We start from the raw sequence: 19,285 nt of genomic DNA on the forward strand, positions 1-19,285 counted from the left end.
CATGGGTCTGGAGGTCCCTGTCAGGACCCTGCTGCAGCCCAGGCCTCCCACAGGGTCACAGCCTTGTCTCAGACATCCACCTGCTCTGGCCTGGGTCCCCTCCAGGGGCTGCACATGGATCTCTGCATCCCCTGGGGCCTCCGTGGCTGCAGGGCCACAGCTGCCTCACCACGGTCCCACCACGGCTGCAGGGGAACCTCAGCTCTGGTGCCTGGAGCACCTCCTGCCCCTCCTTCTCCAGCCTTGGTGTCTGCAGGGCTGTGCCTCTCACACATTGTCACTCTGCTCTTCTCTGGCTGCAATTACATTTGCAGAGTAACTTTTTTTTCCTTCTTAGATCTGTTATCCCAGAGCCATTTCTAATGGGCTCAGCCAGGGGCACCTCCATCCTGGGCCAGCTGGGATTGGCTCTGCTGGACATGGGAAGCTTCTGGCAACTTCTCACAGAGACCATCCCTGTAGCATCCCCCCTAGCAAAACCTGTCTGTCCAAATCCAATACACAGGGACACACCAAGCCTTAGCTTTTGAGTGTTAACGTGGAAAATGGCAGCTAAACAAGAAGCAAACATACCAAGCAAATTCTTTCAGAACTGTTTGTGGCCAGCTGCAGGGCAAGCAGGATTTCCAGCAAACACAGAACTGGCTGGGGAAGAGGCAGAGCTATTAGTGGAATGTGGAGACAGCTTTTCAGCTTGTCATTGAGATAAGGTATTTCCTTTGTATACCATAACTAAAGAGGAGGGAATAAAGCCCAGCCAATCAGGTCAGCACAGAAGCATCCTGGTAGCAAACAAATACAGCAGCAGGGCACTGGCTCCGTGGCCTCTCAGTGCCTGCCAGCCCCAAGAGTCCACCCAACAGGTTTAGCCAAGTGTGCAAAATGGCTCCATTGTGGCAGCTTCCACAACCTTGTGGAACCAAACCACTTGTGGCAGCTTCCCTCCTGCCTTGCTCACTCCTCCCCTCTCCAGCTGCCTGCAGGAATGAGCTCAGCACGGCTCAGGTGAGCCCTGAAATCAGCTCCAGCTACCAGCACACCTGCGGCCTTTACACACGGTTTCAGAGCCCAAGACCCAGATTTTGTGCATATCCTTAGCACCAGAGAAGCTGAGGTGTCTTCACCTTCCTGGGTGCTGACTGTGATGCACTCCACATGGCATCTGGATTACCTGAGGCTTCCCAATGGAGTACGGAATCTGGATTGGCTCTGTCGGGCTGAGACAATTTTTCTGGGCACAGTAAGTTTTCCTCATGCCTTTCTCTCCTAGGTGGTGGAGAAAGAGTGCCACTTGAGGCAAAAAAGCTGTCAGGCTAATAACCCAGAAAAGAAAGGAAAGGAAAAGGCAGGTTGGGCTGTTTGGCCGAGGTTGGAGCTCAGTCAGGGCCTGACCCCTCTGGCTGCCTGGCACCAGATCCCCTCCTGCCTGCAGCTGCCACACACACACTTGTCTTAGGGATGGTTAGAAATGCTGTCCCCTTTCAAAAAAGTCATCATTCTCTGTAACCTAAATACAAAAGGAACACTGTAAATTTTCAGATTGAAGTATTGCTTTCTAGCTTTACTGTTTGTACTGCAGTAGTCGTGCATCAGCAACACGATGTTTTTTGCTAAAGTGTAGGCAGAGGTCTTAGAGTCATAGAATGGTTTAGGCTGGAAAAGATCTGTAAGATCACTGAGTCCACTGTAAAGCTAATAAAGCCAATCCAACACTGCCATCTGCCCCCAAAGAACTGTGACTGTCAGCTGGTTAACAAGATTTTGTGCCTTTCCTAAATGATGAATCAAATTTTGTTCAACTCAAATTTCCCATTACATGAAATTCTCTGGTAGTGTGCTACAACCTCATTTGCACTATCCTGCGACAGAGACATTCCAGTCAACATGAACATGAAGACAATTTTCCCTCAGTTTCGACTTTTTAAAATCTGTTCTGCCTCAGAAAAGCATCAGTGAACAGTAACCTGACTATATTTAAAGCAGGCAAGTTCCTGTTTCACTCTGAAACTACTGTTTTGCTCACGCTGAGTTCAGCATGAGCACCCTGCTTTCCAGCCAGCTCTGCAGGTTTGTCTGACCCCTCTGCCCAGCCTTCACTCAGAGAAGGCAGCACGAGGTGGTGCCGTGCAGGCATGCCCCTCTCCCCACGCTGTGCAGTGGTGCGATTTCCACCTGCTCACTTTCACAGTGCCACCTGTGCCAGCTGCAGAGCACCCTGTGCCACAGGGCGATGGAGGGCAGGGACAGCCCCGTCCTGCCCGGGGATGGGCTGCACACGTCTGGGGTAAACACTGACCTGCTGTGTCTGAAAGCTTCCAGGTCCCACAAGATTTGTCTTAGGGGAATCGGAAGGTCCTTATCAGAGGAATAGGACAGGTGTCTCAGTGAGTGCTTAGGGACATCAGCCACTGTTTCTCCACCTCCTCACACCTGAGCATCAGGGTACCCTCCCACGCTCGCCCACCACAGATGGGGACTTTGGGAGCCCCCCAAAACAGCCCTGTACTTCATCCCACAGAGAGCGTGGAGGATGGGAAAGTTTCCCTGGGGTGTTTAACAGGTATGAGAGATAGACAGAGGAGAGGTATAAGGATTTTACCTCTTGTACTGTGCTCTTCATACAGGAATTTGTACACAGGGGGGGATATGATAATGTCTCTATTTGCTATTTGCAATACCACATGAGAATAGCAAGAAAGTACCAGGGCTTTTCCAGGGGCAGGAGAAAAGACTGACCCAATAAGCTTTTCTTTTTCCTTAATATTTTCTTTTATCTTTGCTTTTCTTCTCTTTTTTTCTTTTATCTATTTTTTTCTATTCCAAGTGGGACACAATGGAAAAAAAGGCAAGGCTTTTAATTCAGGGAAAAGCAGCCCTATGAAATGCACACCTGGGGCTAATAGCAAATTTCTCATTGAATTAAATCTGCAAATCTCTGAGCACTCAGAGCTGCACAACCGGATCCCCCTTGGGATAGTTTCTCCTCAGTTCATTGAAAGAGCCACTCCACACCCTGAAGCATATGGAGAGAGCTTACTTACCCTCTGCTCTATTTGAATGGCAAAACACAGGCACTCCTCTCATTTACAGCAACAGTTAAACTATTTTTATCTGTCTAAAGTACAGATGGCAGCAGACAGCTCCACAGGGTCTCCTTTGCTTACCACTATTGAAAGCATCACCTTTTCTAGGTCTGTATTTTGTCATTTTTGTAGGTACTGACACAGTATCAGTGCTTCTAGGCTGGGCCCAAGTCCGTGTGCTATCACAAGTGTTATCACAGCAGGTTCTGGGCTGGCTTTCTGCTCCCAGGTCATGCCGAGCACCCGCGTGTGGGGGGCTCAGCCATGGGCAGCATTGGCTCATCCCTCTCTGTGTGCTCTCTGCCTGGCACTGAGCTCCACCTGGGACCCAGCATGCCGGAGGGAGCCGGACCCTTGAGGAGCAGGGCTGCCCACCCCGACGGGGGACTCTGCGGTGGCAGCGCCTCCCCACCACACTGCTGCTGGCATCTCTCTGCCCCTGCACTCTCTGCAGCCGTGCAGGCCCACTCTGCTTCCCCAGCACTCCCTGGTACCCTTCATTACGGGATTTGTGCTCAAAGGAAAGGAAGACAACGTTCACCAAACCCAGACGGTGGCTTGCAACAAGCACTACTGCTCCTCCCCTTCTCCTGAGGCCACTGAGTGCAGGCACAGCCCACCTGCCTCTTCTAAGCCAGAGGCAGGCAGAGACGAGGTTTAATCTCAGAATCTCACGGCTGTGCCAGCAGAAGGACCTGAGCCGCACGCACTGCTCCCAGGGCTCCCCCATGTGCCCCCCAGCAAACGCCAACCACGCTCACACCCGCGCTGCCCTCCACACGGCGCCGTGGCTCCTGAGCTCTCCTCTCCGGACACACAGCTGCTGCCCTGCTTCCTTCCACTCGCACGCTAGCTTTGTGTCAGATTAAAGCACTCGTGCTGGCCAGCTGTGCCATACCCGTGTTTACTTCCCCACAAGATGAACACCTGCACGCTGTGGGGCAGGGAAGTGCCAGAGCTGCAGCTCCTACACAGCCCTGGGCAGCCCACCCTCCTAGGCTGGCCCTGGGACACCCAGGACAGGCCATTCCTCTGTCCTTGGGAGGCTGTGGAGGAGCTGGTGCTGCCCTGGCTGTGCCTTTGCTTCCCACTGCAGCTGGCAGCTGGGACAGGGCAATGCCAGGAGCATTCCCACGCCTCCGCAGCGTGGCAGGCTGTTTCAGGGTGCCAGTGACCTGGGCCTGGTTGGCTTTCATGAAATCAGCAGGCAAAGGCAGGTCAAACACGCTCAGTGAATTTCCCTGGTATCCACAGAGCTGACTTCTCCATGTAATAGATGGATTTATTTTCACATAATACTGAAAAGCCTTTGTAGACATTGTGAAGACTTAGCATATCAGGCATGATCTTTGTCTAGTCTGAGCCAAACATTCCTGCTGTCTCCTCACTGCAGTGTGTAACTGGATTAATATCCAGCTAATTTGGCCACATTCCTTCTAGAAACATTTTCCAGACATGCTCTTTTTTACTTCCTCTCTGTAAGGTTTACTTAAGACTTCTCTTAGAGTAAGTTTTGTTATAAGACTCATGACATTCACAATTTAAAACTACCTTGTGGGGATCCTTTTTTAAGGATTAATAATTAATCCAGAAGAGTAAACAATCCTCATATGTGCTAAATTTGATAAGAAAGTACTGCAGATGAGACACTTCACATTAACACAAGAGAGATTCAAGGCATTCTTTTAAAAAACACGCTCCCCAAAACCCCAGGGCTATGCATTGCAAGCCTGTGCTGAGGCTTCCTAGGGTTTTGGCTGCTGCACTTTAAATAATTCAAAATTCTCTTGGGGTTATTTTGTGGGTTGTGTTAGTTTGGGTGGGGGGGGATGGATTTTCCAATGGCATGTTTTCCTATTTATATTCACAGTACCTAACTCTTTTAAATTCACTGTGTATTTCACAGATTACAGAAAATAAAGCTACACCTTGGAAGGCTGAGGAATGAGAGAGGTCTCTATGACTATTTGCCACAACAGAAGTCCTCAATTTCAGCTTCAATTCAGTCCCTTCCCTCCAGAATTCAACTTCTCTGAACTGAATTCTCTTTTCTACTTGGACATAACAAGGTATGGAAGGAGCATCCTCACTTTTGCTCATCACAATCGTGGACCCCCTGGCCCTGTCAGAGACAGAGGTTCCTGGAGCACACCACAGCAGCATCTTCCTGCCTTCACAGGGAAACCAGCACCTTCAGACAGATGGTGAATTTTTCTGCTGGCAGAGGTCGATTCACTTGGGCAATATCTCAGCTTCTCCTCTAAGGACAATAATTTACAGTTTTCAATATTGTGCCCCTAAAACTGGAGAAAGACATGTTTGGCCCTTGGAAGTGGCTGGCTTTTTTTATAGCAAAAGAGATTTTCCTGTTAAGTTAGACATTAAATACTTCATGACTCCTGACTCCCACAAATGCCTCCTCACACCCATCCTTTCAGGACAGGTTTTTCTTCTCAGCAGCACCCTGTAATTAAATGTGAACTTAAAAGTACCAGGCAAACATCAGTGAAAAAGACACTTTTACCCTGATGAGGGCAACAGATAATGGAGTTTAACAGATATGAGGTGCAGTTTTGTGCGATCACATTACCAGGAGAGTTTGTGAGACAGGCCACTGATGCAGTTTTCTATTGTTTTCTCAAGGTGCCAGATGAGCTGGGAGTATGATGGTGCCTTTCCCAGCAACAGGCAGCTGAAGACAGTAATTCTGACCAGAAACCTGTTCATGTTTCTGTCTGCCACAGCATTTGCTGGCCCATATTCCCTGGGGCATCTTTACACAGACAGGAATAACAAGTATGTTCTTTATTCCAATGACAAATCTTGGCAATCTTAGGTATCTTCATCTTGGGCAGCAACCACACCTCCTCACTGCAGCTTCCTCCCAACTTTCCCACACGACACCTCAAACACTCCACTTTCACATTAACAACACACAAGCAATCTCAGCAGAAGGTGTCCAAGCTCTGCAGAAGAACAGACACATACCTCTCATCCTTAAAGGCAAAGACATTCCCTACACTGAACCTGGATCTTCTCAGTCACATTTCTACAGTTTGGACTTAGTGAGCTGTGCTGACATCCCTGGGGCCCTGGTGGGGATCCAGGACTCCACAGCTCAGACCTTTTGGCTGGGAACATTTTATGGTGTGGAAAAGGAGCCCTACGTAACCCCAGATATTTCACAAGGCCTCTGTAGTGTCTCTGTTAAGGGTCTCTATCTGCAGTTATGGCACCTCAGAAATCTAAATGTTGACACATTTCAGAGCTCAACCAGGCTCCAAAGGCTGGACCTAACCCAACCCCACATCCGTGCACTGCCCCCTGCCATCAGTGGCATGAGCTTGCTGGAGGAGATGGTTTTCAATGCAAGCTGCTTTGAGCAGCCCTGCACAACAGCTCTGCTGCCTTCCCCTCCCTCACCCACCTCCACATCCAGGGAAACTCACAGGTTCTGCAGCCAGGCTCTGGCTATTTGGAGAAAATGGCAAAGCTTCAACATCTAGATTTAAGCCAGAGTCACTTTGAAAGTTCTGATGCTCTAGCGAAGCAGTGAGAGCTTTGAGCAGACTTTGTTACCAGAATCTGAGCCACAACATACACCTCCATCTCCAGGAATGCTCATTTAGGACAGCCTAGAGCTGCCTAGAGCTGCTGGACTTACCCTTCACTCCTCTCTATGTCAACACCTTACAGAGCCCTTTCCAAAATCTCCATCTCTAGCAAGTGCTAGAGATGATCTTTCCTCATCCCACATTAATACCAGCATTCAGCATGTCTTTCAAGGTTTGAAAAACTTCATGTTCTTGGACCTTAGTCAAAATAACTTTGATTTGGGGATCATGCCAAAGGACAAACTGTTCCAACTACTATCCAATTTAGAGGTGCTAATCCTGTAATGCATCCTGTGAACTAACATCAGTAGATAACCAAGTATTTCACAACCTCAGGAAGTTACAGCATGTAGATCTGAATTACAACAAGTTTACTGCATTCAGCACAGGTGCATTTTCAAATCCCAAGAGTATCAGTCTCAGCTGTGTCCATAACAGGACGCACACTGTATCAAATGTCCAGCTAGTGCCCCTAGATGGCCACTTGATAATCAATTTAAGCTACGACCTTCTGGACTGCTCCTGGTCTAAGATTGATTTAATCACTTAGTACAAGCAATATCTGAATAAAATTGAAGACCCTCAAAGAACAAGGTGCTCTGAACTTAAATTTCTAGCTGGGTTCAGCTGGCCACCATCTGACTCTCCTGTGGGAAAGACACATCAGGAATCATTGCAGTTGTTTATCCTGTAGTGCCATCTTCATTTGGGGTGTTCACTGTTTCAAGCAAAACTACTAGCAACTCTAAGTCTAGGATGGGGACACAGAAAATATCTACAGTAACTGTATTAAGCTGAACAATACCTCACTGGTTTTACTTGTGACATGTATTTTCTTGACTTTTTTAATATCCTTTCTACCTGTGCTAAAACTTTTAGAAAAATGATGAAAAAATTAAAATAAATAAATTATGACCTGAATCTTGAAATTTAATAACTTATCTTATTGAGAAGTCCCTGTTGAACTCAATGGTACACCTGTTGTACCAATACTGTGGCTAATGCACTTGGAAAATTTAACAGCCAAAATACTAACTTCCCTCTCTTTAAAAAAGAAAACCTCACCACCACCACCACCACTCCCAAAAAGAGGGAAAAAAACCCCAAGCAAATATCCTAACCAAGACTCACCCAAACAAAAAAGCCCAACCAGATTCCACCCTCTGTCAAATACCCTTGAAAATCAATGTTTTGTAAGAGCTGGAAGTAGTGTAGCCCACTCTGCAAAAAACCACAAAAAACTAAAAAACAACCACTACCTGTGAAGAACAGAGAGATTTATGGTTATACAAGACATGCTTGCGGGACTGGCAGAAACAGCATTTATCACCTCTGTGAGTTTTTAAAAAATATTTCTTTAAAATACTTTTGATCCTTAGAGAATTCCTGGTAATTGAAATTCTATCTATCCATCTTTCAGCCTGAGGCAGGCCTTGCTCCTGTGCTGTTTTCTAAACTCCACAGTAGGTAATGACAGAATGATCTTTCACCGTAAAACTGTAGATTTGTGGGTCTAATCTGTGGGTCCAATGCTCTGCTTGCTTGCACAGGGCAAGCCCCCTCAATGCCGACAGGTATGAGCCTTTGCCAGCCTGGAGTGGACTGCTCCTTTCAGCCGCAGCCCCGGTGAGAAAACCAGAGGCTGCAAAGGCAGCAGAGCACTGGACAACCTCATCCCAAGGGCGCTCCTGGTGTCAGCAGCTACTTTGTGCTGCTCCTGGTGCGCATCCCTGGGTGAATTCAGAGACAATGGTCCCTGCTGCAATTGATATGCAACAACTAGGCAGGAATAAAGACTTATTTATATAAAGCCAAATTGCTTTCTCTGCTGTCACATGTGAATAAACCCAGAGTAAGGCAGAGCATGTGCATTCGACCAGGATCTAATGGGAGCTTGCCAGGTCTACTCATCTGCCCTGTACCACCATAAAGTCGTTTATGCTTACTTAGTACTTCTGTAACAGGCTTACCTTGATGGGCAGACAGAACTTTGCTGGTGGTACGACCCTCCTGTCTCCTGGAGCATGCACCACGAGGAGCTGGCCCAGTACCACTCCTGCTGCGTCAGGCTGGAGCTGCTCTCGGAGATGTGGAAGGCCAACTCTTTCCCAACACGGAGTTCCCATGCAGGACTCCACATTCAGCTTCAGCTGCTGTCCAAAGGCATTTCCTCAACATTTTCCTCTCTAACATGCTGACGAGCTAAAATTTTAAAGGTTCCTGCTGGACAAGAAAGTTTTTGCTCATTTCTGATGATGCTGCTGACAAGATCCCAGATTGATCTTCTCCAGTAAGAAATACCTCTCATTTGAAAAGCCTCTTCTACTACCTGTTAGCACATCAGACTCGTGCAATATGCATTTTTGCAGATTTTAGATGCCTTTGCACCACATCCATCACTGCCCTAGCCCTCAGTTTCTCCTCCTCCTGCCTTCACAGCTGCGTGCTGCCCGAGGGCACACAGGGACAGAGAGGCGTTTGCTGCTCTTCTCCAGCTGCCTACAAACGCTCCTGGATTTAGCATACTAAAATGTTGCCTCTGTACTGGTGGTCCCTGTTCACGGGGCTGCTGAAAGCTCCTCCTGATGCAATGGGCAGGGGCTGTGGTCCAGCTGCCCAACATGAAGCTGCACGGGCTGCCTGCCCCTCTGCAAGGGCTCAGCTCCAGGACAGAGCTGTCCCTGAGCACACCGTGCTGCCCCAGCCGAGCACACCTTGGGAGCAAGGCAGGGACATCCCTGAACTCAGCCCAAGGTTCAAGGTGCATTTTCCTCTCTCTCTGCAAATCCAATTGGTTAAATGAGCAAGCTCCAAAATCTTAAAAATTCAGCATGACTGCCAGAGTGTGTTCCACTGAAGAAAGACTTGTTTCTCTCTTGGAATGGTGGGTTCAGGAAGGTGTTAGACAAATACTGGCATTAAAAGGGAGCATAACACACTCCAAGGGCACAAAAAAAAAATTGCACAAGCATCAGGTAAAAAACTGTGGGAGATCCACCTAAAGCAATGACTGGAGGGAAAACTGCATGTTGTGCTGGAAGGTATTCTGAAATGCCCTTCTGTTTGGGGAGCCCACCAGAGGATTTAACCACCACCAGTTTGTGAAATGCTGTCCTGTGTCACAGTGTAGACTCAGGTGTGCACTTACTGTTAAAACTGAGATGTTTGAGAAGGCAAAACGTGTCTCCTGTGCCATATATATTTGCACAAGAGTATAAAGGCTTTCTTGCAATCTATCCCTTGCCCCCCACACAACTTGTTTTAGATTACCATATATTCAGGTATTCTAACTTTGCTCTTTTCTTTACAGCATGCTTTACTCTGCTCTATTTGCCTGAAAAAATGTGATTCGTAAGACACTGTGCAAACAATGCTGAACAGTATATGCTGTATATTTCAGAACACACAAACCCTAAATACAGGGACTGACTATTGTGAAGGAAAATTTATCTCTGGATGTAATACACTAAAATGTCCTAGATTACATTTTAATGCTGTTGAATTCAAGGATTTCATCTTCTGGGATTACTTAGTAAGGATATACATGGAAAGAGGCAATAGATTTTTTTCTTATAGAATTGTGTACCTAGTCAAGCTCTGATGTGGTGCACTCCTCTAGCTTTCAGTCATGCCTTTTATCTCTTGTTTTTTCCAAATATGGATATGAAGCCAGCACAGAGAGAACAAGAGGAATGTTTGAGGTGAATGGTGCCGAACAAAATTCAGCTTGTCACCACCCTAGCTCCTGGACTACACATCCCTGAAAGTCACAGTACAACTCAATACCACAACACAGAATTTATCACTATTTGTAAAGAGAAGGAACTCGAGCATATCTTCAATATTTCACAGACTGGTAAGCACTTAGCTTTATTTCATCAGGACAAATCAGAACTCAGAGCCAAGTTCTTCTTTCCTTGACTGTGCTTAAGCAAGGTCCCGCAGTAAGATGCAAGTCAATTTTTGAAGGGACATTTTACTCTGAACAAGATGGCTGAGTGGGCCAATTTCTACATATGTTAATTTCAAAATACTCTGATGTCAATGGAACGTCTTTTAAGAACTCTCATTCACTGGTCTTGTCTGTACCTGGAAAAAGAACAGGTGAGGTTCCTTCCCAAACAATCTATACTATACTTCCCATGTCAAACAAATTAGGATTTGGAGTTCTTTTCCTCCAGCAGCAGAAGACATTTTTCCCTAGCAAATCCCTTGGACATCCTCCTTTCTTCAAATATTCATTTCTTAGGGCTTGATATGCACAACTACACCGTTACTGTCTTCTTACTCTGCAGTCTTCTCAGTTCCTCCTGATGCTCCCAAGTTTTCCCTTTTGAACTATTACCTTTAGCATCGCTTCCTGACCATGGTGGTTGGAACTTCAAGGTCCCTTCCAGCCGAAACCATTCTGTGATTCCTACACTCAGTTCATTCAAATGCATCCTTGGCAGGTACCTGGGAGATTGATCTGGTCAGTTCTAATCAACACTATACTACAGACACAGTCAATGGACAGAAAAACTGTTGCTAACTCAAGGCAGGCAGTGGGACATCCATCCATCCACACACCCTCGAGTATCTTCCTGTCCTGAGATCTTTTCCTTCTGATCTGCCCTCTCAGTTGTGATCCAAATCAAGCTGGATGTCTCTGTGAAGTCTTGCAGGCTGTGCAAGACTACAATAAGGGGCCTAAGGGCGTTCAGCAAACCGAGAGTTCAGTGCTGAAGGAGGGAGCTCTCGTTCCCCTTCAGACCATGGAAGCATTCCCATCCCAACTAAGATGAAAAAGTGAAGAGGACAGGCCATGCCAGCTACAACAGTGATAACCCATCTCTCCCAGCTTCCCCCTTAACACAAACTCCACACACCACCCCTTTCCTCTGGCCGGCAACACTCTGGGGGCTCACTCTGGGCATGCAGGTTTCTATGCCTCTCCTGACAGAGACAACTGTGCTGTCCACAGCCATGGAATAGCACAGCTGGCAGAGGCATGAGACAGTCAAACTCAACTCTTCTCATTTGCCTTCCCTCAGCTGCTGGATCCTGCTCTTCTCTCCTCAACCCATCACCCCCCGTCAGCACAACGAATTTTCAAGACCATCTGCCTTCATGTGGGCTGCAGCAAACTGGAAAAGCTGGGGGTGAACTGCAGCTTCCCCTCACCTGTATGTTTCAAATGAGAGGGAAAAGCAGCAAAAGTGATGCTGTAATACTGCTGCACTTAGTGCTGTACAGGGGAAAAATAAAGAGAAAACAATGCAATAATAGTATATGAACACAAATTCCCAGCTGCAGGGCACCTCTGCAGAGTCAGGAGTAGCAGAAAAGTAAAGAGGTGTATACTTTAATATGTGCTGCTCCTACAGTAATAAGTGATTACATGAGTTTTGCAGAAGCCAGCAGTCAGGCTATGTCATGCACCCCCACACCACACTTCCTATCCAAGAGCGGAGCAGAGCATCCAGACGCGGCCTGAGATGAGATGCTCAGCCATGCACACCTCCTCTGTCCCCAGACCAAACTGCATTTCCTCACGCAAAACCCTCCACTAGCACATGCCTTAAAGGGTGCACCATTTTTTTTGAGCTGGCCCCAAAAAACACTTAAACTGCCAGCCTCTGAGGACAGCAGAGATGTGTCTTACATTACAACAGTGAAAGCAGATCCAGACAAAATGCTAACACAACAATTTCATGCTGAATTTTTATTTCAATGTTATGCAACTGCATAAGTATAAATAACTGTGTTCAATATATAACAATTATGACATCCATAAGGAGTTTGTCAGAGAAAATAAGACTGCAAACACTTTATTGCACAGACCCTAACGATTTTTTTAAACTTTTCAATTTTTTTTGTAAGCTGAGGAATCTACTGCAGGAAGTCTACAAAAGAACACATCAGATCTATAATCACATTAAGACTGACCAAGAAGAACACAGGCAGGAGGATCTCTAACAGCTCACTTATAAGGTAAACATCAACAAACAGTTACTACATAAACACAAGCTTATGCACTGTTACACTTCCAAAATGCAAAGAACTTATTTGTCAGAAGTGATAATACAAAATATTCATAAAGGTATACAGTAAACAAAAGCTAGATGGGTTTTAAAAGAAACAAGAGGATAGCTGAAAAAATGCAGAGACTGTAAACTAGGAAGTATCTCCCAGACAGAAATGTTATTCTGAAGTGCATTAGCATTCACTTGTATTAACTGCCAAAGCACAGATGAACTGTAAATGTCGAGACCATTTTATTTTTAAGACTTCTCAAAGATTATTATCCACTGCTTACTAGCTCCTTTCTGAATGCATAAAGGCAGTATTAATGTTCTAGTGCCACATGTAAAATCAGGAGTTGTTTGTGATACTGGATTTTCCTTACAGGTTTGCTGTAATCCAACTCAACAAATCAGTATAATAAAGTTTTCAGCAGAGGGAAATGAATTCTGCACACTGTCTGTTGTCACAAAAGTCTCCAAGTCAAGATTACACTGTGCTTTTACAAAAATTTTTCTAGCTTTTGAGACAGAAAGACAAACCATAAGCACTGGTGAAAAATGTAGGGGCCTAGCTCTGCTGTGGCTACAGAAAATAGAAATAAGCAAAACAACCATTCTATTGATCCCCAATTATTAAAACCCATGCGCCTGCAAGGGTATTTCGTAGTGCTTCTGTACATGTTTCAAATTTTACCTTTCATCCCTCAAAACAAGCTGAATAGTCCACACAAAAATGATCAAAGTCTACACGTTCCACTGTATACAAAATTTAAATAAGGCTTAGCAAAAGTAAAAAGACAGTAACATTCTAGCACCAAATAGCTCCAACAAGTTCCTTTGTTAGAAAATGCTTCTTTTATAATTACAGTATTGAACTTTTTTTTTGCATACAAATAAAAAGATTATGTTATGAAATGTATGGAGCTACTCAATGCATTTCAAAATGAATATGAAACCCAGGATTACTTGCTAAAAACAGCAAGTTAGGTCTACAACATAAGGCCCCAGCTATGTATGAAAATGTGTCAGATAGCCTAAACTTTTCTGAGGATATGATACTGAAGTGTATTTTTCCTTTTTACTTTACTTGTCATAAAATAGAAAACAGCTACCAGCTGTATGACACTAATTAAACAGACCTATATGCCATAATACGTATTCTCTAAATGTATTAAGAACAGGGATGAACATACTAGTACTACCAGTCATGTGCTTATACTTGAGCCTCACACTGAGCCTGAATTTAAAAAAGCTCAAGGAACTCGAGAGGATTGCAGCAAAAAACTAAGCACATGGCACGTGCTTCAGAATTTCAGCCTAGTCTGAGGTGAAAGTCGCACAATACACCCCCAACAGACAAGGCAAGAACCATCATTTCACCAGAGAACAACTCTTGCTGAGATGCCCTGATAATTAAGTGGTCTTCCCATAGTTTTAAGGACACCTACTCTACTCAGACTTTGTACATCAGGGAGATGCAGTTACTTCTTGTGTTAGATCTGGTGAAGCAGTCAGCCAAGTACAGTACTATCAAAATCAGATTATTCAAAATACATGTAAAAACTCACAATAGATCACCGTATTATTCTGTACTAGTTTTTTTTAGCCTCTATCTAGGATTTTTAGTCATTAAAAATGTGGCCTTCTTTTCTCCCAGTCAGACCAATGCTTGTGCATGTCCATGCCAGCTCTTGAATTTTAGTAATTTGGTTTCATATTCGAGTATGGCAAATACGTGGCAAAGCAACTATCTTAAAAAGGGAAAGAGTAAACAACGCAACCAGCAGCAAAGTATATATGCTACATTCAAACCCCAAACACATTGCTAAGTATTTACAGAAGTATTTTCAACAGTCCTAGGCTGTAAAGGTATTTTTGTACAAATACTATGTGGTAACAGTTTTACCGGTTACAATTGGAAAGGCATTTTGAAAAAAAGTCCTCTCTTTACATATCCCCTTGTATTGTTTCTTCAGTGACATGAAAGCTTTGCCGCACAAAGACACGACACAGTGCTGGTTTAAAGGCAGTACAACATATTGAAATTGTTTCAGCTAGTGTTGAATACACACTTGCCAGGTCTTAGAGTTAACAGGTTTTTTTGTGAGCACTGCTCCGGGAAACTTCCTTTCCTCGACGCTGCCGAGCTGAGTCTTTGTCATCTGAAAGTGCGTTAGGGCGGTCGGCTGTGGCTGCTGACCTAGGTAAATCTTTACCGACATTCTGTTTTCTTGAAGCAGACTGCTGAGTCAGAACAGTATCTTTTCCCTTTACATCCACAGTGTTAACAAAAAGAGGCTTTTCTTGATTTCCAGGTTTCCCCCCAAGGTTTGAAGGAGGGTGGTGGGCTTCTGCTACAATAGCGGCACTGTGCAAGGCCATCAGTGAAACACTCTTAGTCATTTCTGCCTTGCTGCTCCCTGTGGAAGAGGTGCTTTTCTTACTTAGTTCCTTGCAAGTTGCAGGAAGCTCTGATGAGCCTGGCTTAACCTTTGCTGAAGATGCCTCACTTTTGGCTGAAACAGATGAAACAGATACTTCCTGTCTACATTCAGAGAAATTGGATGAACAAGTCAGTGGCTTTCCCAGTGTTGCACCTGCACGACAAGAACTTTGCCCACTGGCAGCCGGCAGATGTTTTATTGCAGTCTGCTTGTTTGCATCCTCTGGCTGTTTCTGATTAACTTGTCCCTTCCCTTTTATATCTTGAGAGATTTTGCTACTTGTGGTTGCCTTTTCTGCTCCTTTCCCTCTGACATCACAGGTTGTGAGACAAAGGGTAGGCTCCACTTTCCCACTGTCAAGCTGAACGTAAAGTGCGTCAGTGCATATTTTTCCTTCAGGTCTTTTGTCTGCAGTGATCATCTCATTACCAGGATTTCTCTCTGCCTCTTTGTTCAGTGAGACACAGCCTTTCACAGTGGAAAACTTTGGAGTGGTCATTTGTTTTTCACTGAAACGAAGTTGCTTTTGATCAGCAGATTCCCCCAAGCCTGCTGCTTCTTGCCTCTGCATCTGCTTAGAACTCTCTGGGCCTGCTGGAAGTGGGCCCACAGCAGAGGATTTGGGTTTGGTGTCAGGGGCTGTGCTGCTCACTTGGAGGGTGGTGACTGAGCCATGGTCCAAACCCACAAGCCTTTCAGCCTGCACATGTTCAATGTTCATTCTTTTTGAAGAGCCTGGAGCAGGAGAAAGGTGATCTAGGACACCTTTACTGGCATGCTTTCCATCCTTCCGGGAGCTGGCAGACAACTGAGTAACAATTTCTTTTTCTTTTACAGCTGGAGAACATGGTTTTTGTGACAATATCTGTTTATCCAAAGACTTAGACTTGGAGGAACTTGTATCAGAGGCTGGCCTGGGTTTATTGCTGCTGCTTTCCACACAGGTGGCAGCAGGCTTCAAGTGCTCTTGAATGCCTCCATGAACTTCTGTGGTGCTGTGTCTGCTTACTGCCTCTTTCACAGCAGGGGAGCCTGAAGGGTTAAGTTGCTGCCGAGGAACTTGGTTGGACTGCTCTCTCTCACTACTATGGAGCCTTATATCGGTGAGTGATTTCTGATCTTTCTTTCCCATGTCTTTAGCACTGTCCTTCTGCACAGAAGAAACTGGTGCAGACTTCTCGATTTTATGATCACAATCTCTTGAGGGTTGCACAGGCCATTTGGATGGAAGAGAGTCACTCTTTGTCTCCGTGACAATTTTCTTAGACTCAGCTTTCTGCTTGGTTACTTCCCTTTCCACAAAACTTTTAGAAACACTGCTGTCATCTTTGCCTAGCTGTTTCAGTGATTCTCTGCCATCCTTAGGTTGTGCCTTGGGGCCAGCTGGCTGTGTTTTTCCTTGCATCTCAGGTGGAATGGCAAAATCAGCACAATTTTTTTCACTGCTCTTGGAGCAGGTTGTTATCAGGACGTCAGAAACAGAAACCTTCATAGATGACTCCCTGATTACTTCTACTTTTGCAGGGATAGGCTCACAACCTCTCTGGGATACTGGTTGTTTGACAGGCAACTCTTTCTGTGTTTGCTTCTCTTTTCCTACAGCCTTTTCAGTAGTGCTTGGGCCAGCAGAAGGTTTGGAATATGTTTGAGTAGTTTTAAAACTCTGACTTTGAGTAACACAAGACTTTACCTCCACTGAATAGTCCTTTTGTTTTGAAGGGGAGGTATCTTTCTTCTGAACAGCTTCAACAACAGAAATACTGCCTTTAGTGGCTGGACTAGAAACCTTTTTCTCTGTCACTACTTCTGTAGCCACAGAGATAAGTGGTGGATTTGGACAACTCTTGCCTGCTTGTAGGACCTGAGGCTCTGCAATGTTGACTTTGCCAGATTTTGGGTAACTTAACAACTGCTCTTTCTGAGACACCATTTCTGCCTTCCCACCACTCCCTTGTGGCACTGGGGGTTTAGGAGATCCCCCATCACTGCTGGTGCTCTGTCCTTCTGGCAGCACACACAAAGGCAGCTCAGTCTTTGAAGCCTGTGGCCCAGAAAGTAACGCAATGTCTAGCGTGCCTTCTATTGGCTTCAGACAGGAAACAGACCTCCCATCAAGCTTATATTCTGAAGGACTTTTTCTCACAGGAGCTTCAGAAGAAATAAGGGCTGATTTTTCCACACTCATGTCTGCTCGGCCACTCAAGGTCTTGAGAGGAACAAAAGAAACTGAGTTCATCTGAGTAGCATGTCCACTGCCAATAAATGCTCTACCATCTGCAACTGCAGTGGAGTCCTGCTGTATGTTTACAGGTCTGCCTGTACTAAGTTGAAGGCATTCATGAACATTAGATGTCATCTTAGGTTTTAGCCCTGGACAGACACTGTCATCTTTTTCTTCAATAGACATTTTCTTTCTGAGATAATCAATATTTGCAAGTTTACCATCTAATCTTTCAAATTTGACAAATTCTTTTGTTGGTACAATTTTATCTGTGTTTTCTCCCTTTCCACTAAGTATCTTGTCAGAGGACTGAGGTAGCACATCTTGCAGGGTACATGAAGGGGAAATTCTTTTGAAGTCATAAGAAATATGACTGAGTTCATTAGGGGGAGGCCCATGAGACAACATCTGTCCATCTAAAGCAACACCATCATTTGATCTCAAGTTTGCATTCTTTTGAAGGGTGTCTTTGAGTATGCCACCAGCTGACTGGGTCTCTACAGTAACAACTTTAGCTTCAAACTGGTTTGATCTTTCTAATACCTTCTGGAATGCTTTTCTGTCTCTTTCTTCCAGTCTCAAGGTATTGGGAATTTCTGGTTCACTGCTAGGTTCATGTATGGCAGCATTTGCTTTTTCAGCAAAATCTTGCTTTTTCATAACTACCTTGACCTTCAGCTTCTCTCTGTCTAGCTCATCAATGGATTCCTGTCTACCCAATTTTCGGGACATGGGTCGTTTCAAGCAGCCCTGCTCTGCAGGCCTGACTCGTGTGAGCGATGGCACATCACAAACATTCTCCTCCAAGCTCTGCAGAGTTACATCTCTTTGAGACAACTCTCTATTCACTTCTTCCTGGGTCACTTCCAGACTGTGTTTTCGTGAACATAAGTGTTTTTTATCACTGCCATAAGAGGGTGCAAGTTTCTCTTCAGACTGAACTCTCTTTAACAGTGGAGATCTTGGTGGCTCTGCACTCTTTGGCCTGACAATATGCCTCACAATAGTTGGAGGTGAGTGCATTTTGCTAGGAAAAGACTGAGCTATTTTTGTATTTCCAATCGAATGTCCCAGTAATGGTGATGGAGATCGCTGAGGAGATGTTGGCTGGGGTGTTGGAGAAGGTGTCCGTGCGAGAGGAGAAAGGGGAATGCTGCCGGCTGATTTGCGCCTTCCTGATCTGTATCTTTGCCCACCAAGCTTTGGACCCAAGCCATGAAGAGTGCTGGGTCTTATGTGCCCTGAACCAGCTGGAGAATTGGGAGCACTGGAACTAGGGGAGCTACTCTGAGAAGAGTTAGTACCTACAAAAAGAACAAAAAGCCAAGCAAACAAACATAAGATTAGCAAGACTTTTTCTATCTTGTCTAAATGTTCAGTGAGAAGTAGAACAAAAGCCCTATGCTGTCTCCCACTACAGTGTTCCAAAATCTGGAAGGTTTTAAGTGGAAAAGGTTTTAGGCTGCAAAACCTGCATCATTTCAATTACATATGCTGTTTCTCCCTTTCTCTCTCTTCCATCATCCCCTTTAAGTTATCTCTTGCTTTTACTTAAATAGAATAACTAATGCTTTCTGACACTTCAAAGCAATGATCAAGGCTTTCCAGATAATTTACCTTTGCCAAGGGATTGTACAATAGCAGTCAATTCCAGTACACACTACAATTGTGACAGAAGTTAAAGAAGAAAAAAGGGGCATGCCTTTAGGAGTTAGAGAGATGCATATTTTAGCACTCAGCTAATCTTTTCAGCAATAAATCTGCATTCATGAGCGCCATCCTAGTTCCATTATGTAGCAACTTTTATCTCACTTTCATTCTTTTATCTCTTAGGCAAAATTCTCTCTTTTGCTGCAAATATGGACTTTTTATTATTCAACTTTCAGCCACTGGACTGAACTTTAAACTAGGACAAACT

At 45.1% G+C, this 19,285-nt stretch overlaps 2 protein-coding genes across 4 annotated transcripts in view; one reads left to right on the forward strand and one right to left on the reverse strand.

Moving 5' to 3' along the window:
- The first annotated feature begins 2,230 nt into the window (after positions 1-2,230).
- On the forward strand, positions 2,231-8,895 carry CD180 (CD180 molecule). The gene is given in 15 exon segments (XM_058044549.1): positions 2,231-2,284; positions 3,605-3,942; positions 5,006-5,050; positions 5,052-5,107; positions 5,110-5,152; positions 5,727-5,858; positions 5,860-5,911; positions 5,913-5,994; positions 5,997-6,476; positions 6,479-6,616; positions 6,619-6,815; positions 6,818-6,979; positions 6,981-7,317; positions 7,320-7,387; positions 8,662-8,895. Coding segments are annotated over 15 exon segments (2,418 nt in total).
- Positions 8,896-12,386: 3,491 nt separating this feature from the next.
- The window catches only part of MAST4 (microtubule associated serine/threonine kinase family member 4), a 276,965-nt gene continuing 270,066 nt past the window's right edge, over positions 12,387-19,285 (reverse strand). For all 3 annotated transcript variants that reach the window (XM_058043349.1, XM_058043351.1, XM_058043350.1), the window contains one exon: positions 12,387-18,671. In XM_058043349.1, coding sequence (XP_057899332.1) covers positions 14,791-18,671 — 3,881 coding nt within the window. In that variant the 3' untranslated portion in view covers positions 12,387-14,790. The remainder of the gene's footprint in view (positions 18,672-19,285) is intronic.

This window comes from Melospiza georgiana, chromosome Z, assembly GCF_028018845.1.
Source record: "Melospiza georgiana isolate bMelGeo1 chromosome Z, bMelGeo1.pri, whole genome shotgun sequence".
NCBI lineage: Eukaryota > Metazoa > Chordata > Aves > Passeriformes > Passerellidae > Melospiza > Melospiza georgiana.